General features: G+C 36.1%; 2 protein-coding genes across 7 annotated transcripts in view; both read left to right on the top strand.

Moving 5' to 3' along the window:
* LOC122418257 (extracellular sulfatase SULF-1 homolog) overlaps positions 1 to 19,718 on the top strand; it is a 561,276-nt gene that overhangs the window by 323,875 nt on the left and 217,683 nt on the right. The gene's annotated exons all lie outside the window — the stretch shown is intronic.
* On the top strand, positions 13,188 to 15,428 carry LOC122418258 (piggyBac transposable element-derived protein 4-like). 6 transcript variants are annotated; one of them, XM_043432392.1, is made up of 3 exons: positions 13,189 to 13,331; positions 13,605 to 13,695; positions 13,767 to 15,428. In XM_043432392.1, exons 2-3 carry the CDS (start codon positions 13,657 to 13,659, stop codon positions 15,363 to 15,365), a joined length of 1,638 nt encoding a protein of 545 aa, XP_043288327.1. In that variant the 5' UTR covers positions 13,189 to 13,331; positions 13,605 to 13,656; the 3' UTR covers positions 15,366 to 15,428. The 6 variants fall into 6 exon arrangements, with proteins under 6 accessions (XP_043288324.1, XP_043288322.1, XP_043288321.1 ...); XM_043432391.1 differs by having other exon boundaries at positions 13,189 to 13,357; XM_043432390.1 differs by having other exon boundaries at positions 13,189 to 13,428.

Below are 19,718 nucleotides of genomic sequence, written 5' to 3'. Positions count from 1 at the left end.
AAAAGCATACAAAGGCTTTCTGGAAAAGTTTTCAAATTTATCACTCGACAGACCTAATGGGAAAAGAATAACTACACACTATACCAAGACCAAATTTTTTTTTTTAAATTTGATTTACAAAATGTGCAATTCAAGATCATCGTTAGAAACCTCTCAAATCACGTTACCACAATCATCATGAAGAAGGAGTAGAAAATCATAGGACACATATTAGGGAACGAATTAATAATATGTATCAATCCGCTGCAAAACTGATGGCGTGAAAACAAGGATCGGAGAGAGCAGAGCCAAACTGAATATCAAGCAAAATATGGGGATGTTTAAAAATAATGATGACACAAGAAAAAAATTAGAAAACATTTATTCAAGTAAAGTTTCTAATATCATTCTAACAATTCCGTGTGGTTTTGTTCTATTTATTCGTATGTATAACCTATTTACACATGATATATAACCACGCCAGTGACGAAATATTCGCACTGGAGAATATTTCTCATATTCTGGTTCAATTGAAGGATTATTTGAGTTAACACTTATTTCCAATCGAACGAAATGATGAAATTTTAAAAAGTTTCGTTGACATATGCATCACGCATTTTTTATATTCTTTTTCAAACACACATCACAGACTACATTTGCGCGGCCGCTTTCATACCGGTTTAATATATCACAAATAACAAAATTAATAGTAATATACACTTTTTTAGATGACGAAAATTATTTTTTTATTGATCCCGCACGCACTTCGTAATGTCGAAACTTTGTTCATACGATCAAAAACTGACACATGGTTTGTACATATCAAGAGACTCGGTAGAGTCTCGGGACAAGTACATAAGAAGTTGTTCGATCTATTCTCTCGAAACTTGCTTCAAATGAGCAATTCATTACTAAAGGTCATAAATAAACCATTTCAAACGTAATTAATAAAAAAAATTCAATCTGCTAAATCTTGGTAATGTATGAAAAACGTTTGGTGTTCAAATGATCAAAGCGTTGTCAAATAAATGCAAAAGTGACGAGTACATCGGATGACGAATGAAAAAAATTAAAAACATAATGATATATAAAAAAAATTACGAACCCAACTGTAAATAATTTCAACAACACAATTAAGAAAAGCTTTCACAAATCGTGAAAAAAACATTATATTTAGAAGAAATACAAATCCATAATTATATTGTAAAGGAAAAAAAAATTCAAATAGAACGTGAGAAATTCATTCCTACGGGAAGCATCCGGAACTTGAAAAAGTTCTAGTGAATCAAAAAGTTACCAAAAAATCGCATCAAAGGTAAAAGTCATTTGTTCCTCTACGGTGACAGATACTTAGAAGAAAATCGATTCTTCTCAGATTTTCAGGATCCCTTGGTATTCACTCATTCAAATAAAAATCAGGGCTCTTTTAGATATGATGGATCACATGTATGCCTACAGAGGGAACTGAGAAAATTATCTCCAAGAGATTTAAACTTAATTGCATTCAATTTTTCTGTAATATACAAGTAGTAAGGCTACGACGGTTCTGGCTCAAATGGCGGCGAGGGGGGAGCGGTGTGCGGGGAAGCGCCAGGGCCAGACGGAGGCAGCGAAGGGGGAAGCCGCGCGCCGTAGGGCCGTGTGTGTGTGTCGCACACATTCTCGCAGCCCTTGAAAAAGAAGGAGAGATAGAGCCGATGGTGAGTGTGAGAGAGATGGAATGAGAAAAATCGTGTTAATTTATGACCAGTGCGTTACGGATTTGTCTTCGCCTCGGATGCCGATAAGGGAGGGGTGGGGGGGGGGGGGGGATAACGAAGGGTCTGCCGTTGGAGAGAGAGGTGTGGGAGAGATAGAATGACCGTAGAGAGCAAAAGCATGAGAGAGTCGGAGTGAACGAGAAAAAATATTCTCTAAGAGTTTTGAACTCTGGGTGTATGTCGAGATGAAAACATTCAGTTTGGAATGCCATTGATTCGTCATCGCTCATGTGCGGGCCGGATAGGGAAGGGTCTGCAGCAAAATTATTCTTCAATAATTCTATAAGAGGTCTCAAGATTTTTTCGACATTTTGTTGTTTTTTTTTTTCAAGACTTCAGTATGAAAAGTATTCTCAAGATGAATAGATGTGCGAGTATGTATGCGATCCATCCGTTGAAAGAACATTGGATGCTGACTAAAAATGAACTCGAATCAATTCCTAAGATTCTGCTCATAAAATATTATGGTAAATTCATTCCATCACTATGGGATCGATTACCTGAACATTTGAAGAGTGATAGTGAAGTTCAGTCTTATCAATATTGTCACGATCATTTTAATCCACCGTGGATGTCGACTCATATTGATGCTCTAGGACCAATACGTCGAGAGTGTGAAAAATGTTGGATCATGGAACAACTAGTGAATATTTATGGAATTTATTGTATACGGAGCCCTCGTGAAATGACGGCGGAAGAACTCCTCATTAAATCGCCATCAACGTTCAAGAAATATTTCAGTGACTTTACGGATGTTTTGTGGGAGCGTTTTCCATATTACTACAAATCCGACGTTGAAATTCAATCGTTGCGTCGATGCCATGATCATTGGAATACGTCTTCGATGGAAGATCACATTGATGCTCCGGCCCTTCTACGGAAAAATTGTAGAAAATGTCGGGAGAGGGAGGACATGCATGAGGTAGAGGGGGAATAACCCTAAAAATTCAAGAGAAATAGAGAGCAACGTCGTCGTCAGTCAGCTGCTGCATTAGTTCGAGAGCAGACGAGAAAAAAAATCACTCTTCAAAAATGGAGTTTACATCTTTGAACAAAGTTGCCACGCTGGAAAACAACATACCAACGAAGAAGCTGATTGAACTTGAGGTCGGGACTGATCATCCAATTCATCATATTCGATCGGTGAAAACGAAATTTGGAAAACGATACATCGCCAACATCGGAGGTCAATTCATGGTTTTTCTACCGGGGAGACTTTCCGAGGCTTTCGACCAAGACGAGGATGAATTCAAAAAGCTGTTGGAGGCTGCTCAAACGAGAGAACTCTACATGGAAACTTTTGCCGACAAGTGGAGTAAAATTTTGTTCAAACATATTCCAAAATCTTTGTGAAGAGAAAAAAATGTATAATTGTGATCATTATTGAAAAATCATACTAATAATAGTAATAATAATATGAAATATTGTAGACTAATTGGAGGAGGAGGAGGAGGGCTTGCAATAAAAATATGGAAAAAGTCTCATCGTAGAAATGTTTTGTTTATTTGAAAATCCCTCGTTCACACAATGCTAGATATACATACCATGAAAAAAACTTTAAAAATATTTTCTTTTTAAATTGTCAAAAAAATGATTTTATAAAAAAAAATACAGAACAATTCGAAAAAATTTTCACAAATCTTGAAAAAACATTATCTGTAAAAAAAACTAATCTGTATCCATTTTTTAAAGTGTCAAAAGAATCAAATAACAAGTAAAAAATAAAAACCGAAAAATCGCGCTTGAAATCATTTTGGAAACAGATGCCTCATTCTTCTTATTTGATTCGAACAGCTAAATCTATTGAAAAAAATCTCATCTAATTTACGTGCAGCATTAAAATTTATTATATCAATTCGAGGCCAAGTATTTTCTAATGAATTGAAAAAGTTACCACTTGAGTTACGTGCAGCACTAAAATTTATGATATCAATCGAAGGACAAGTAATTTATGAGTAACTCCAAATTTCAACATTATGGAATTGTTCTAAGAAGCTTTTAAATCCAAAAAAATCACATGCAAGCTAGTCATTTCTTACTCTATGGTGGCAAAGACTTATAAGAAAATCGATTCTTTTCAGACTTTCAGGAGCTTCTGATATTATTCACAATATTCGACGTCGATTGGATCGATACAAATTATGTTTAAATATGAGTTAAAAGTACTTGTCCGGCCCATCACTATTCATTCAAATAAAAATCAATCATAAAAAAACGAAATTGTACGGCAGAATCCGGTTAAAAATTTATTGACATGCGATTTATTATTAGTTTAATGTTCTTAATAATAGTATAGGTTAGTTATACCGAATGAAATTCGTTCGCTGGAAAAAGTGAGAAGTAAAAATTGCCGTCATTCCAATACCAACTGGGGAGTTATTTTTGGAAGCTTGAACATATTTTATGTGCAAAATGTTTTTTATTTATCGATGCACAATAACATCCCTTGTATAGTACAGGACAATTCGTTTCCATTCTTATTCAATTAGTGCAATTAAGGGAATATTACTTGAAGATAACTCTCTAAATACGCTCTGCATGAATATTTGTGCTCGATCAGTTCTAGAGAAGCCCTGATTTTTATTTGAATAAACAATTTTAATGGAAAGTGATGGGCCGGACAAGTACTTTTAACTCATATTTAAACATAATTTGTATCGATCCAATCGACGTCGAATATTGTGAATAATATCAGAAGCTCCTGAAAGTCTGAAAAGAATCGATTTTCTTATAAGTCTTTGCCACCATAGAGTAAGAAATGACTAGCTTGCATGTGATTTTTTTGGATTTAAAAGCTTCTTAGAACAATTCAATAATGTCAAAATTTGGAGTTACTAATAAAATACTTGTCCACCGATTGATATCATAAATTTTAGTGCTGCACGTAACTCAAATGGTAACTTTTTTCAATTTATTAGAAAATACTTGGCCTCGAATTGATATAATAAATTTTAATGATGCACGTAAATTAGATGGAATTTTTTTAAATTGATTTAGCCCTTCGAATCAAATAAGAAGAATGAGGCATCGGTTTCCAAAATTATTTCAAGCGCGATTTTTCGGTTTTTATTTTTTACTTGTTATTTGATTCTTTTAACACTTTAAAAGATAGATACAGTTTAGTTTTTTTTAAAGATAATGCATTTTCAAGATTTGTGAAATTTTTTTCGAATTGTTCTGTATTTTTTTTATAAAATAATTTTTTTGCCCATTTTTTATAAAAATTTTGTTTTAAAGTTTTTTTCATGGATGGAATTATCAGCATACGAGGGACCATCAATGTACTTGTCCCAACCTTTTTTTTCCTAGGGGAAGTTTATGGTTTGATATCACGTCTTTTTTCTTAAAAGTTCCTTATTTATGTTCAGTTGACTATAGGATTTTAGTTTAAATTTCTATGAATTATTTATGATTTTCGTCTTATAACGTTGGTTTTCACGAAAAAAGACCTATTTTTCGTCAAAATTGTACTGGACATATTTCGTCACAGGTCTGTCCTCGGACTTCGGCGATTTTTTCCCTTGTACTCTAATATGTTTTGTTAATCAGGAACACAAGAGCACGGTCGAAAGCGGGTTGGAGGCCGGGATATGATTTTCGGCTTATAACGTTGGGTTCCACTAAAAAAGACTTATTTTTCGTAAAAATTGAACTGGAAATATTTCGTCACAGGTTTGTTCTTGGACTTTGGCGATTTTTTCCTTGTACCTTAATATGTTTTGTCAATTAGGAACCAAAGAGCACGATGGAAAGCGGGTTGGAGGCCGAGATATGATTTTCGGCTTATAACGTTGGTTTCTACGAAAAAAAGACCTATTTTTCATCCAAATTGTACTGAAAACATTTCGTCACAGGTCTCTCCTTGGACTTTGACGATTTTTTTCCTTGTACTCTTATATGTTTTGTCAATTAGGAACCAAAGAGCACAGTGAAAAGCAGGTTGTAGGTCGTGATATGATTTTCGGCTTATAACGTTGGTTTCCACGAAAAAAGACCGAAATTTCGTCAAAATTGTACAGGAAATATTTCGATAGAGGTTTGATCTTGGACTTTGGTGATTTTTCTCCTTGTCTTCTAATATGTTTTGTCCATTGGAAACTCAATGCGTGTTGCGGGCTGAGCATGTAGCAATGCGTGTTGCGGGCTGAGATATGATTTCCGGCTTATAACGTTAATGAAAAGAAAGGAAAGGAGAAAAGATAGATCAAATTCAAGACACAACGAATACAACAGAATTGGCCATTTTTAAATGTCGTTTTTGCATTCTGAATCTAGACATTTTCGTGTCATCCAAAACATGCTCCCGATGAAATATATTTCCAAAGTTTGCAAGTGGCCGTGGAGATCCAATTATCTACAGTTTGATAGTTGCAGAAAAAAGGCACCCGGAAACATTTATTATGTCAGAATTCAAAGAAGTAAAAAAAACTGAGCGTACTTGATTCAACAGAGCAACGGAATTCAAAGACGTTTAAGGTACCTGCATTGGTTGTGGAGGAAAACAATTTCATTTCAGGATAATTTAGAAATAAATTAGGAAATTCAGAAATTTAGCATAGAATTTAGAAAAAGGAAAATTAAGATAATTATTAAAGCTGAAAACTTTTGTGATGAATTTTTGAAATTACATGTTACGGTTGGAGTAAGAAATTTAAATAATTGGCACACATGCTGCGACACAAAAATATCAAAGTTTGAAGGTATTCGCTCCATACCGCAGTAATTCAAACTTTAATACTATTTGAAAAGAAATACTTTAAAACTTGCTGAACAAAGTTCCATTACATATTACCATAAAGATAGGGGGTGATACTTAGCACATATACTTATCCACAGAAATTTCCAAATTCAAATCCATCCATAAATGAGCAACTGAAGACTTTTGTAATGAATTTTTCACTTCATATTTATGTTACGGTGCGAGTCAAAAAATAAAATGAATGGCACAGTATATAAATTTTATAGTTTGCAGATTTTTGCTGTATTTCAATGATCCAAATCTACAGTATTAGAGTGGAAATTTGTTAGAAGTCATGATGTTACATTAAAATGACATAGCGCACATAACATTCAGAAATTCTGTAGGTTTCCATGATGTTGGCAGGTATTATACTTAATCGCATCGAAAACTGAGCAACTGTACACTTATCGTAATGAATGTTTTCACCAATAATTCCACATTTGCAGTTTGCAGAATAGGAATACTCAACATACACGTCATTTTATACGTATTGTTGTCAATATTTGTGTTTGCCTACCACATTCCGAAGATTCAACTTTTCATATTATCAGCAAAAAAAGCATCCAAAGACTTTTTGGAACAAGTTTCAAAATTTATTACTCGACAGACCAGGTGGAAAAAGAATAACTACACTTATATCAAGACCAGAAACTATTTTGAGAATCTGTTGTACAAAATATGCGATTGATGATCATAATTGGAAACCTCTTGAATCACGTTACCACAATCAGCATGAAGAAATAGTAGAAAATCATAGGACACATATTAGGCAACCAATTAATAATATGCATTGATCCGATGCAAACCGATGGCGTCAAAACAAGGATCGGAAAGAGCAGAACCATAGTTAAAAACGAAAAAAGACAGCGCAATTGAAAGAGAACAGAAATCAAAATTGTTTCATGTATCTGTGCATTACTTTCTGAAGACAGTAATTTCAGATCTATTCAGAAATAAGTAGGTGAAGACTTTAGTAATGAATATCTTCGTTAATATATTCCAGTCGGAACCAAAAAGTTAAAAGATTGGCATACCTGCTATTTCACAGAAATATCAAAGTTCATAGGTACTTGCTACGTACCAGTTATACAGACTTTGGTGCTATAGGGAAAAACACATTAAAATTACATGAACCACATTTTTGAAACTTATTATGACACATTCAAAAAAAAAGTGACAGATACGATGCATGTTGAAGCAAGCAAAATGCTGTAATTTTGTATGTCTCCATGGTTATCCGCAGACAAAATATTTGATCACATCCAAAAATGATCAGGTGTAGACTTACAGACATGAATTTTTCAACCCACAATGCCAATCGCAAACATGGTGTGGAAATACTTAATATACATGTCGCTTCATCACTTTGTCGAACTTTAGAGGTGTTCATTGTATTTCGAAGATACAAATTTTGATATCATGAAAATTAAGCACCCAATGACTTATTGAAATGAATTTCCAAATTTATCATGTAACCAACTCAAGTGAATATATCTATGCATTTACATGGCCCAAAGATTTTTCAAAACTTGGGTGTATGAACAAGCAATCATGAAGGCTTTTTGTTATAAATATTTCAAATTATCTTGTTGAAATTAATATAAAAAAATAGAAATATGAATATCTCTCGTATTGTCTGGAGAACAAATAGAAATTGGTATGACAATACACTGTAAGCTAAGGAAGTGAAAAAAGGGACCGGTGAACACAGCCAAACTAAATGAAAGAAATTATGACAACAATACATTGAATTACTTGACCAAAGTTTTTTAAAATTTATTTGAATTCGTTTACACACAATAATCCACCTCTTTCTTTAATGTAATTACCCAACATAGAATTTCTGTTTGGAAAGAACGTTTTAGAGGTTATAATGAACGAACGTTTTTTTTCTCATTGTTATTATTATTATCCAACACTAATTAGTCACGTCATTAATAATATCGATTCATCCTTCCACTTTTCAATAACCACTTTTATTTTTCTACACTCTGCACGCAACAGCACTCCGGCGGTCATAACCTCAAACGTCAACATGACGCGAAATCTCGCAAATTTGCTATCTATGTATATATTACGATATCGAAGTAGAACAGATAATTCTTAATTTTCACGATACACATTATTCACGTTTTCACTTCTCAATATTTTACTCACTCTCAGTACACTGTATGAGATCAATTAATCCACTTTTGACGTTTTATTTATTAAAGATATTATCGTCGTGAATTGGGCTCGAAACCTATTGAAACTTCTTTTATGAAAAAAATAAAATTGATTATATCCACTGCTATTTCAAATAATGTTTTATTTATTTAAACGAAATTTGCAAATCTTGCACCGTTGATCCACGGGGCTACGATCGCAATCACTTTATAATAACATAACAGACGATAACAGACGGTATACAAGAAAACATTGAGGAGTATCAGAAACTTTCTCATCGGCGATTGGTCGAAACGGATAGATTCTCACCGGTGATTGGTTATGATGGGCATCAAGAAGCCCTTGTATGTATCGGTCTGATCCCATATACGGATACGTCAGCTGCGTAAATGTGTTGGTACTTTTTGCATAATCTTGAGCCCGTGCAAAGTTTTTTCTCAGCAATTACGCCACTGATCATGCTGATTTTGGGCGCAATCGAAAGAGAATTTCTTAATTAGGTGAAAGTTCAATTTTCAAATTGCGATATAACTCCTGAGCTTCGCAATTCAAGAAAATGACATGTCGATTTTACCCCCACCACCGCGAATCGTTTTATTCAGAGATAATATAGTCTCGGCGAGAGCCTCGGGCCAGCAGCCGACAGGGCTGTCAATGTACTTGTCCCGAGACTCTGCCGAGTCTCTTGATAGTTTCCGATGTTGAGGTGAATTTGTCTATGGTTTCCGGTATGAAGGTCAACGGCTCCATAGTTTCCGATGTTGCAGTCAGTTTTTCTAAGGATGACTACGTTGACGACCGCATGGTTTTCGATGTCTAGATTGACGACTGCATGGTTTTCGATATCTTGGTCGATGGCTCTATTGTTTTCGATGTCTAGGTTGGCGACTATAGGGTTTTCGACGTTTAGGTGGATGCCTTCATATTTTTCAATATATATTCGACAATTTTATATTTTCCGATATTTAGGTAGACGGTGCAATGGTTTGCAATATATTTCCTCATAGTTATCGATATATAGATCGGCGATTTAACAGTCTGCATTGAGAAAGCATGTTCTGACGTTATAGAAGACCATGAAAAAATATCACTGGACACAAATAACTATAAAGCTGTCGTCTTAGATATTAATAGCATGGAAACGTTTCTTTGGACATTGCAAACCATTGACAGTATCCATGTCAACATGGAATCCATTGAAAGAGAAGAAGAAGAAGAAGAAGATAGTTTCATAAATCAATTTTCCAAATAAACAAATGGAGCTTTCCAAAAAAAGGAATAGAAAATGAAAATATCATCCCATTGCATAGGAATTTCCCAATCTTTCATTAGAAAATTTGATATGCTGAATGGATAATCAAAATCGTCACCATTATTGCTTGTAAAAGGTTTCAACTCACATGAACATAACCGCACAGTTTTCGTCCATCTACATAGAAAAATTGGCCGTGTCGATTGCTTTTGCCACATAGAGAAAAGTACTCAACTTGAAACAAATCGTTTTAAAAATTTTCGTCGATGACGAAGAATGTATTTTTTTTCTTAAGTAAATATTGTCACGCCTCTAAAAAATAAGTGAAATCAGAAAAAAAAATAATTCACAAAGTAAAAAAAGAACGCCAATTATTAAAAGGTCGCGACCATAGTTTCCAATAATTTTCTATATTTGCATTATCAATAAAAGACTTCAAAATATAAAAAAAAATGAGATCGTTTTCTGAAGTTGACAAATACAGTGAATGAAATACGATTCCTATATAGTTGTCACGCTTCGCAAAAAGAAGTGAAATCAGTAAATATTAAAACTTCAAAAAGTAAAAAAGGCACGCCAAGTATTAAAAGGTCGTGACCGTTGTTTTAAATGATTTTCTATATTCGCATTTTCAATAAATAAATTTTAAAAAATGTTTAACTGTGAAAAAATATGAGATCTATTGTAACATATACAGTGTATGAATTACGTTTCCTGTAGGAATTTTGAATTTTGGAAATAAAAAAAAATGAGATCATTTTCTAACGTAGCCAAGTACAGTGAATGAATTAATGTTCTTGTGGAATTCATTCGTGTACACTTTTAGCCCTAATCCCTCACTTATTCAGAAAAATTTTCCAGCAAACGTCACAGAGCAACAAAGGTTTCTCGAATGATTCTGCAATTATTCAGAGATTATCATCTGTTTTTATGCTAACTCGGGTTATAAACTTAAAACAGTTTACGCGTACAAGTGCATGCATTGTATCTATACGATGTACTGCACAAATTCATTTTCAACATTACACACAAGCTTGGCGTGCATGGTTTTCAATCGGATGCTCGGCGAAGGAATGCCTCATCCATCCATATATTTGAAGAAACCTTGATGATCCTCTCATGTAATTGTTTTTTAATTTGCCATCCCTTTTCCATCCAACTATTTTATTGAGTAGTTCGACGTGAGATCCCGCGTTGTGTACACAAAGAAAAATATCCATTCTTGACTAGTTTGACTGATAAATTCATTACTCCAAATGTTTCGTATTCAACGCGTTTTCTTTTCTCAAATCAATGTTTACACAACTTACTCCTTTGTTCATCCATTTCAGTACTTGTGTAATTCATCCAATCATCTGCCCATTTGGTAAAAAAATGAGTTTACGGACAAACGAGTGAAAGTGACGCGTGGATAAATTAGAATGCGTATGGGCATGAAAGAATGGCCGTATGTATCGGTACAAGATAAAGGCATATAAAGGGATTGATTGATTTCATTTCTTTATCCGTTCATTTAATTGTTCAATTTTATCCACAAATTTCACCCATCTGTATTGTTTACCAAATCATTATATAACACGGCCTCTCATATTTTATTGGGGGATCGGTTTTTTTCACAATCGTTCATACAATACTAATTAATTATTGTTTTCATAGTAAATTTGAACAATTGTCTCTTCCCGAGCTTCCGATTGAAAACCATGCACGCCAAGCTTGTGTGTAATGTTGAAAATGAATTTGTGCAGTACATCGTATAGATACAATGCATGCACTTGTACGCGTAAACGGTTTTAAGTTTATAACCCGAGCTAGCATAAAAACAGATGATAATCTCTTAATAATTGCAGAATCATTCGAGAAACCTTTGTTGCTCTGTGACGTTTGCTGGAAAATTTTTCTGAATAAGTGAGGGATTAGGGCTAAAAGTGTACATGAATGAATTCCACAAGAACCTTAATTCATTCACTGTACTTGGCTACGTTAGAAAATGATCTCATTTTTTTTTATTTCCAAAATTCAAAATTCCTACAGGAAACGTAATTCATACACTGTATATGTTACAATAGATCTCATATTTTTCATAGTTAAACATTTTTTTAAATTTATTTATTGAAAATGCGAATATAGAAAATCATTTAAAACAACGGTCACGACCTTTTAATACTTGGCGTGCCTTTTTTACTTTTTGAAGTTTATAAATGTACTTGTCTCAGAGTCGCTGCCGCGACTCTAGATAACAGCCCTGTCGTCTGCTGGCCCGAGGCTCTCGCCGAGACTATACTTACTCTGAATAAAACTATTCGCGGTGGTGGGGGTAAAATTGGCATGTGATTTTCTTTAATTGCGAAGCTCATGAGTTATGTACGGCTTTGAAAATTGAACTTTAAGCTAATTAAGAAGTTCTCTGTCGAATGAGCCGAAAATCAGCATTTTCGGTGGCGTACTTGCTGAGAAAAAACTTTGCACGGGCTCAAGATTATGCAAAAGTTACTAACACATCACAGATTTCACGTATAGGTATACGCGTTCGATGTAGGTTAGTGGTAGTAGAGTTGTGTCTCAACGCATTCTGATTGGCTTTCCGATCTCAGCTCAATCCAGCTCACCGACCACGTTCAAACTCTATAAGGCCCGCTACACACAGTCAATAATGTTGCACAATAAGTTTGTATGGTGTTGTAGCGGGCCATAAATTTAAGATCGCTCATACTTCTATTCAATGAGGCGATTGCGCAATAGTTCAATACTACATCTACACGTTCAATAATATTGTGCAATCACCTATATTGCGCAATATTATTGACCGTGTGTAGCGGGCCTAACGTTTAGCACTCTAGCTGACCGACCACGTTCAGACTCTACGAAAGTTTATATATTTATAACAAACGTTATTTCGGACATAACGGAGTGCGGTATGTAATTAATAAACAAACGCAGTTTCGACATAACTCGAAAGAACTCAGAAACTTTAAAATTTCAATCAGAAATTTTAAAAAAAGTTCGTCGTCTAGTGAAGTGCACATCATATCTATTATTTCATTATTTATTTATTCTAAATGATAGTGTGGTGTCATAATATTACGAAAACTGGACGTCCTAGTAACTTCAATGTGAAAAGTTTCAACGGTGTGATCGAAAAACTCTCGGAGTTCTCAAATATTATTCTTCGAAAATATAACCGAAACATAACCTACTTTCGAGCCTAATCATCGTTTCAAAGCATGACTCCTATGAATGTACAATATATATCTAGCCCCTGACAAGCACACTGGGTACAAAGTACCCACCCCAAAATTTTACTTTCTTATAATGCTCTGTAGGTATTCAACAAAGGGCTTTCCCCCTCCACCGATATTCCATTGAGGCCTGTTGAGACGTGTTCAATAGCCGTTGGTGAAATTCAGTTATTACTACGCAGTAAGCGCGGAACCTTGTGGGTACTTTTATCCCAGTTTGCCAGTTAAGTGTAGTCAGTTAAGTGCTCAAGAGTGTTTTCTCGGATCATATGAGAGTTTTTTTTGAGATTTATAGTAAGTAATAAATTATGATTACAATTGTATCACAAAATATTTACATGCATATGTATATTTATGTATTTATATGCATGTATATATGCATGCATGTATATCTCATGTATATATTGATTTATATAAAATATTTTTAGAGACGTTTTAGATAGTGTTGTAAATTGTAATATTTGTTTTAGATGAATAAACGAAGGAGAAATTCTACTGTACTTATTGACGACGAAACAACTGATGACGAGATTACTGATGAAGACCACGGGGAAAGTGAAGGTGAAAATTATGAAATTTCATCTCTGTCAGAAAGTGAAGATGACGACGATTCGGATCACGATATTTTCCAGCCATCTACTAGTAATCTACAACGTACTAGAAAGAGATATCGAATTGACAATGAACAAAAGCCGAGCGGCGGTCGTCCAGTTTCGGTTCTGAGGGGACAAGGGGACAATAAAATCAAATGGAGCCTAAAACCTGCCGTGCGTCGTCTCTCACAAACTAAGAAAATACTACATTTACCCGGAGTTATTGGAGAAGCCTGTCAAGCTAAAACACCTATTGATACGTGGTCTTATCTTTTTTCAGAAGATATTCTCGATATAATAGTTGTCCATACTAATGAACAAATAGATCGCGTATGTGCTAATATGGAACAACTTTTGAGTTATCATAATAAAACTGATATTGTTGAGATTAAAGCTTTGATTGGCTTGCTGTATATATCTGGATACAGGAAACAACCTGCAGTAAATGTAAACGAGTTGTGGGGTGAAGAATTTTCAGTTACAATATTCAAAGCTACAATGTCTTCTCACAGATTTCAATTTCTATCAAAATGTCTCAGATTTGATGACAAAAATACCCGTAAAAATCATCGGAAACTTGATAGGTTTGCTCTGATACGAGAAATTTGGGATAAATTTATTACAAATTGTGGAAAGTATTACAGACCTTATGAAATGTGTACCCTAGACGAACAAATGGTAGGATTTAAAGGTAGATGCATTTTCAGAATGTATTTACCGAGCAAACCTGATCGTTATGGTATTAAATTTTTTATGTTGAATGATTCTAAAACGTGCTACATGATGAAAGCTGTGCCATATCTAGGAAAAACAACGCAACAACGTAATGAACCACTTGCACATTTTTTTGTAAGAGAATTAGTTGAACCAATTCGGGATTCGAATCGGACAGTTGTAATGGATAATTGGTTTACGTCAATTGGTTTATTTCAGATACTCCTGAATGAATATAATTTGAAAGCAATCGGTACTATTCGTAAAAATAAAAAAGAAATTCCGCGTAGTTTTACAGAAAAGGCACCACCATCAACAACTAAATACTGTTTTGCAAATAATCAAACTTTATTATCCTATGTTCCAAAACGAAATAAAATAGTTTTGATCCTTTCAAGCAACAGTACAAATACCGAAATTGATCCAAAAACAAAAAAACCAAAATTAATATTACAGTATAATCAACACAAAAGTGGAACGGATTCATTCGATCAAGCTTGCAAATTATATACAGTTGCACGTCGGACGAGAAGGTGGCCCTTGAAAGTTTTTTACGGAATGTTAAACATGGCTAATGTTAATTCAACAATTTTATACAATTTAAATCATGTAGACGAAAAGAAGACCAGATTGACTTTCATGAAAGATTTGTCGTTTGAATTAATAAAGCCTTTACTAATTAGGCGCCATAGGATTCCACAGCTACGAAGAAATATTAAAAGCGCAATAGCTCAACTTCTTAATTACGAAACACCTACTGTTGATTATTCTGACGTCATACCAATACCCAAAACAAGATGTTCATATTGTCATTATTCATTAGGAGTTAAAACAACGATAATGTGTCCGCAGTGTGAAAAACCTATGTGCAAAAGACATCGATGCCCTATGTGCATAGAGTGTTGTAATGAAAATTCTACTTAAAATACATGTTTTGTGTTTATTTGCATTTTTGATGCTGAAAAATAAAGATTACAATGAATAATAGATCTCTGATTTCTTTAAACACCTGTCATTTATCAACTTTGTAGAATATGACACTTCAATGCCCTCAAGTTGTAAAATAACTATACTTTTTGAAGCGGATCAAAAAACTGATCGTACCATTATTTAAAGCGCTTTTTTAGCTTTCCAAAACACTATAATTTTTTTTATTTCAGTCTATTAGAATTGAAGATACGGAATGAAAACAAAAAAATCACAAAAAGGCACTTTTTTCAGCTTCGATGATATTTTTATCTATTTCAATTAACACCGATCAATTCAACCTTGGGTCTATTTTACGCAGAATTTTTTGAGCTTTAATTTGAAAAAAAAAAAAATACTGTAACTTTATTAGGGACCAAGATATTTGAAAATGAATTGTGTTGGGTACTTTTCACCCTCAGTGCCTAAAGAGGTATACCGTTTAGATGTGTGCTTGTCAGGGGCTAGATATATTGTACAGCCATATCTGTCAGTTTTTGATGGTATGAGTAAACGAGTAGCAACAGCGATCTAAATAATAAAATTTCGGAGAAAACAGTGCGAGATGTGTGAATTCGATTTAAAGTAAAGTTCTTATATATAACTATAAAATGTGTTATGTAAGTTTCGTGAAAACAGTTGTGCGGGTTAGTTTACTCTCATGTCAATGATTTGCGAGTGTTAATTGATATATAAAATATCAGTGTTGAAAAATTTCTACTCGTATAAACACATTGACTTTATGTTTGTTTACGAGTAGTAGAGCTATGCTGGTTCCGCCGCATGTAGGAATCTACCTTACCGACCGTCGGTAAAGTAGATTCCCCGCTCTAACCCAAACAAACCCAAACGGTCGGTAATAAAGATGGCCTCCCAAACCCAAACGGTCGGTAATAAAAAATGACCGCTACAACCCAAACAAACCCAAACATGTAATCGAACTGAGGTCAAACCCAAACAAACCTAACATGTAAACGAACTGAGCTCAAACCCAAACGAACCCAAACGGTCGGTAATAAAGATGGCCTCCCAAAACCAAACGGTCGGTAAAAAGGATGACTACCCAAACCCAAACTAACCCAAACGGTCGGTAATAAAGATGGCCGCTCTAACCCAAACAAACCCAAACGGTCGGTAATAAAGATGGTCGCTCTAATCCAAACAAACCCAAACGGTCGGTAACAAAGATGGCCGCTCTAGCCCAAACAAACCCAAACAAACCCAAGCATGTAATCGAACTGAGCTCAAACCTAAACAGGTAATCGAACGGAGCTCAAACCCAAACGGTCGGTAATAAAGATGGCCGCTGTAACCTAAACAAACCCAAACAGTCGTTAAGGCAGTTTTCCCAAACAATCGTTACGGCAGTTTCGCCAAACACATTCGCGAGACCGCTTCGAAGTGTACCGGGGGATAGTTGCTGGCATCTATCAGGATGGTCAACTGTTGGGAGTTCCCACTTGCAGCCGCTATGGCGATTCAAACCGAGTGCTCAAACCTAAACAGTCGGTAATGCAGATTTTCAAACACGTTCAAAGAGCTGCAGATTCTCGAACGTGCGCCTGTCGGCGGTTCTGCATTACCGGCAACCCGATGGAATTCGGTAAACTATTGAAATACTTCGAGTCGACTATCGAAATAGTTGAAGTTAACTAGCGCAAAAGTTAGAGTTAGGATAGTTAAAAAATCGGAATAGTCAACGCGGTTGATTATGACTGGTTTTTATTTTCTCGTACACACAAGGTATTTATATTGTTTACAACCCAAACGTGGGTAAAAACGGACGCCTACTCAAACCCAAACATCAAACTGAGCTCTAACCCAAACATCGAACTGACCCAAATGTTCAAAGTCCGTGCACCGGATAGTTCGCGTAAATGCCGATAGATGGCGATTTGGCTAGTGGAGATCTCGTGTGCGGAGCCACGGCTGGCCGGGCATATAAGGCAGCGAGTAGCGCTTGGATTTCGTGGACCTCACCATGGTAAGTATATCCCATAATAATTCTCTCATTTTTGTAATCACCATCTTTTACAGGTGTGGTGGCCACGAGTGGGGGTCACGAGTGGGGACCCTCGGTTGGCCGCTCTAAACGGTCATTAATAAAGATGGCCGCTCTACGAATCGATTTAAGGCCCGCTCGCTTTCGGTCGACTGGATAGTCTGCTCCACCCGTCGGTAAAACAGATTCCGCGGCGGGAGATTTTAACCCTGTAGTTTTGCCGGGATATTTAAACTCTGTAGTTTTGGCGGGAAATTCAAATGTTTTGGCAGGAACCCGAACTATCAGTCACTAAAATTTTTTACTCTGTTGTTTCGGCGGGAGATTCAAATGTTTTGGCGGGAGATTCAAATGTTTTGACTGGGGTCCGAACTATCAGTAACTAAAATTTTTCACTATAACCCCAGACTGTTGGAGGATGTGCGGATACAAACAAGTCGAGATTAACTATCGGAATAACTATCAGAATACGCAGCTATCACCAACCCGTGCGCGTCTCTAGCCAGCGTCCTGCATTACCGACTGCCTCTAGGGGAAACCCCGAATCCCTACGGGATATCCCGGAGACGCTAGTGGTGGCTCTGGCGGACGCTGGGACATCAGACTTTTCTGAACTAGTCTCTCTCTCTCTCTCTAGGCCGAGATCCTAATTCTTTTGAAATTACGCGCCTCAAGATAGCCAGCTATCAGGGTGGACAACTATCAGGGTAGTTGAAGTTAGGATAGTCACAATGGTTGAGGTTAGGATAGTTGAGGTTAGGATAGTCACGATAGTTGTGGTTAGTCAGCTGTCACTGAGGTTAGTCAGCTGTCACTGAGGTTAGGATAGTCAGCTGTCACGATAGTTGAGGTTAGGATAGTTGAGGTTAGATAGTCACAATAGTTGAGGTTAGTCATCTGTCATAATAGTTGAGGTTAGGATAGTCACGATAGTTGAGCTTAGGATAGTCAGCTGTCACAATCGTTGAGGTTAGGATCGTCAGCTGTCTCAATAGTTGAGGTTAGAATAGTCAGCTGTCACAACAGTTAAGGTTAGGATAGCCATCTGTCAGGTTAGAATAGGCACGAGCGGGATATTCAAAGTGCAGGCTAGCCAACTATTTGTCGTCAATGGCCCACCAAAGGGCAGAATCCCATTGGCGGAGACACGAATCCACCGCCGGAATGGTCACATACTAACGTGTGGTGGGGATTCGGCTATCGGAAAACTCAACTATCAAGATTTTCACGCGAATATGACAGCAATGCAGATTTCCCGAACACGTCGGCAGATTCCACGCCTCCCACCCGATAGAGCTAACTGTGGAGACGCTCCTGCGGCTCGATCAGGATAGTTCAGGTTAGCCAATTATGAGAGTAGCTGGAATACTCAACGGATAGTCAATCGGCAACCATCTGGATAGTCAGCGATAAAGATGTCCAAACACAGATGTTCGAACGGTAGGAATATCAGGGATGAGGATACCCAACCAACTGTCGCCTACCGAACGGATCCCATTGACGAATCCCAGGGCAGAATCCCATTGGTGGACAGCGTCTCCAGAGCAGAATCCAATTGGGGGACAGTCAACTATCGCGATAATCTAGGTTAGATTTGAGGTTAGGATAGTATCGGGGACGCGGGTAGTTCCACTTATGGACGTATCGCTAACCCCCTCTGCAGCACAATCATACGAGAGATAGCCGGGAGGAGAAATTCGAGCATACAGCCAGCACTGCTGTCCGGATAGTTGATTCGAGATCAGCCTCTGACAAGGAACATCACTTTAGTGTCCCCCTCCGATTTTCTTGAAACTGCTGTATGTGAAAGAGCATTCGAAAGTAAGAGACACGTATTTTTTTTTATCGGCGGAAAAACGGTTTTAAGGGGTGAAACCACCCTTGAAAGTAATGCATGTTAGGGGGTGATTTTGCAGTTTCACCAACAAGCACTCAACTGATTTTGATAAAACCAAAACCAAAATGTTTCTTATCTGAAGTGATGAAAAGTTCACCCTGTGCACGAAAAAAAAAACAGGGGGTTAACCACCTTTACATTCTTATATTTCTCACGCCACAATGAAAAGGAACGAATATGATGGAATGAAACGGGTTCTATTTTCATGAAAATATGAAAATAAAGTTCACGTGTTTTTGCATTTTTGTAAAATAGCAGTCTTAAGGGGGTAAACTACCCCTTTTTTGAATTTTCGTACTGTATGTGGCTTATTTCTGTTTTACATGTTTCGAAATATTATAATAATTTCGAATCAAGATTTTCTGAGGTATCGAAGTCAATACAAGACTCTGAAAGGGTGAATCTTCCCCAC

Source organism: Venturia canescens, chromosome 11 (assembly GCF_019457755.1).
Source record: "Venturia canescens isolate UGA chromosome 11, ASM1945775v1, whole genome shotgun sequence".
In the NCBI taxonomy this organism is placed as follows: domain Eukaryota; kingdom Metazoa; phylum Arthropoda; class Insecta; order Hymenoptera; family Ichneumonidae; genus Venturia; species Venturia canescens.
This window is presented reverse-complemented; position numbering and strand designations above follow the sequence as displayed.

Coding starts and splice junctions, on each gene's coding strand:
- LOC122418258 (XM_043432389.1), top strand. CDS start 13,605: ATGAATAAACGAAGGAGAAATTCTACTGTACTTATTGACGACGAAACA.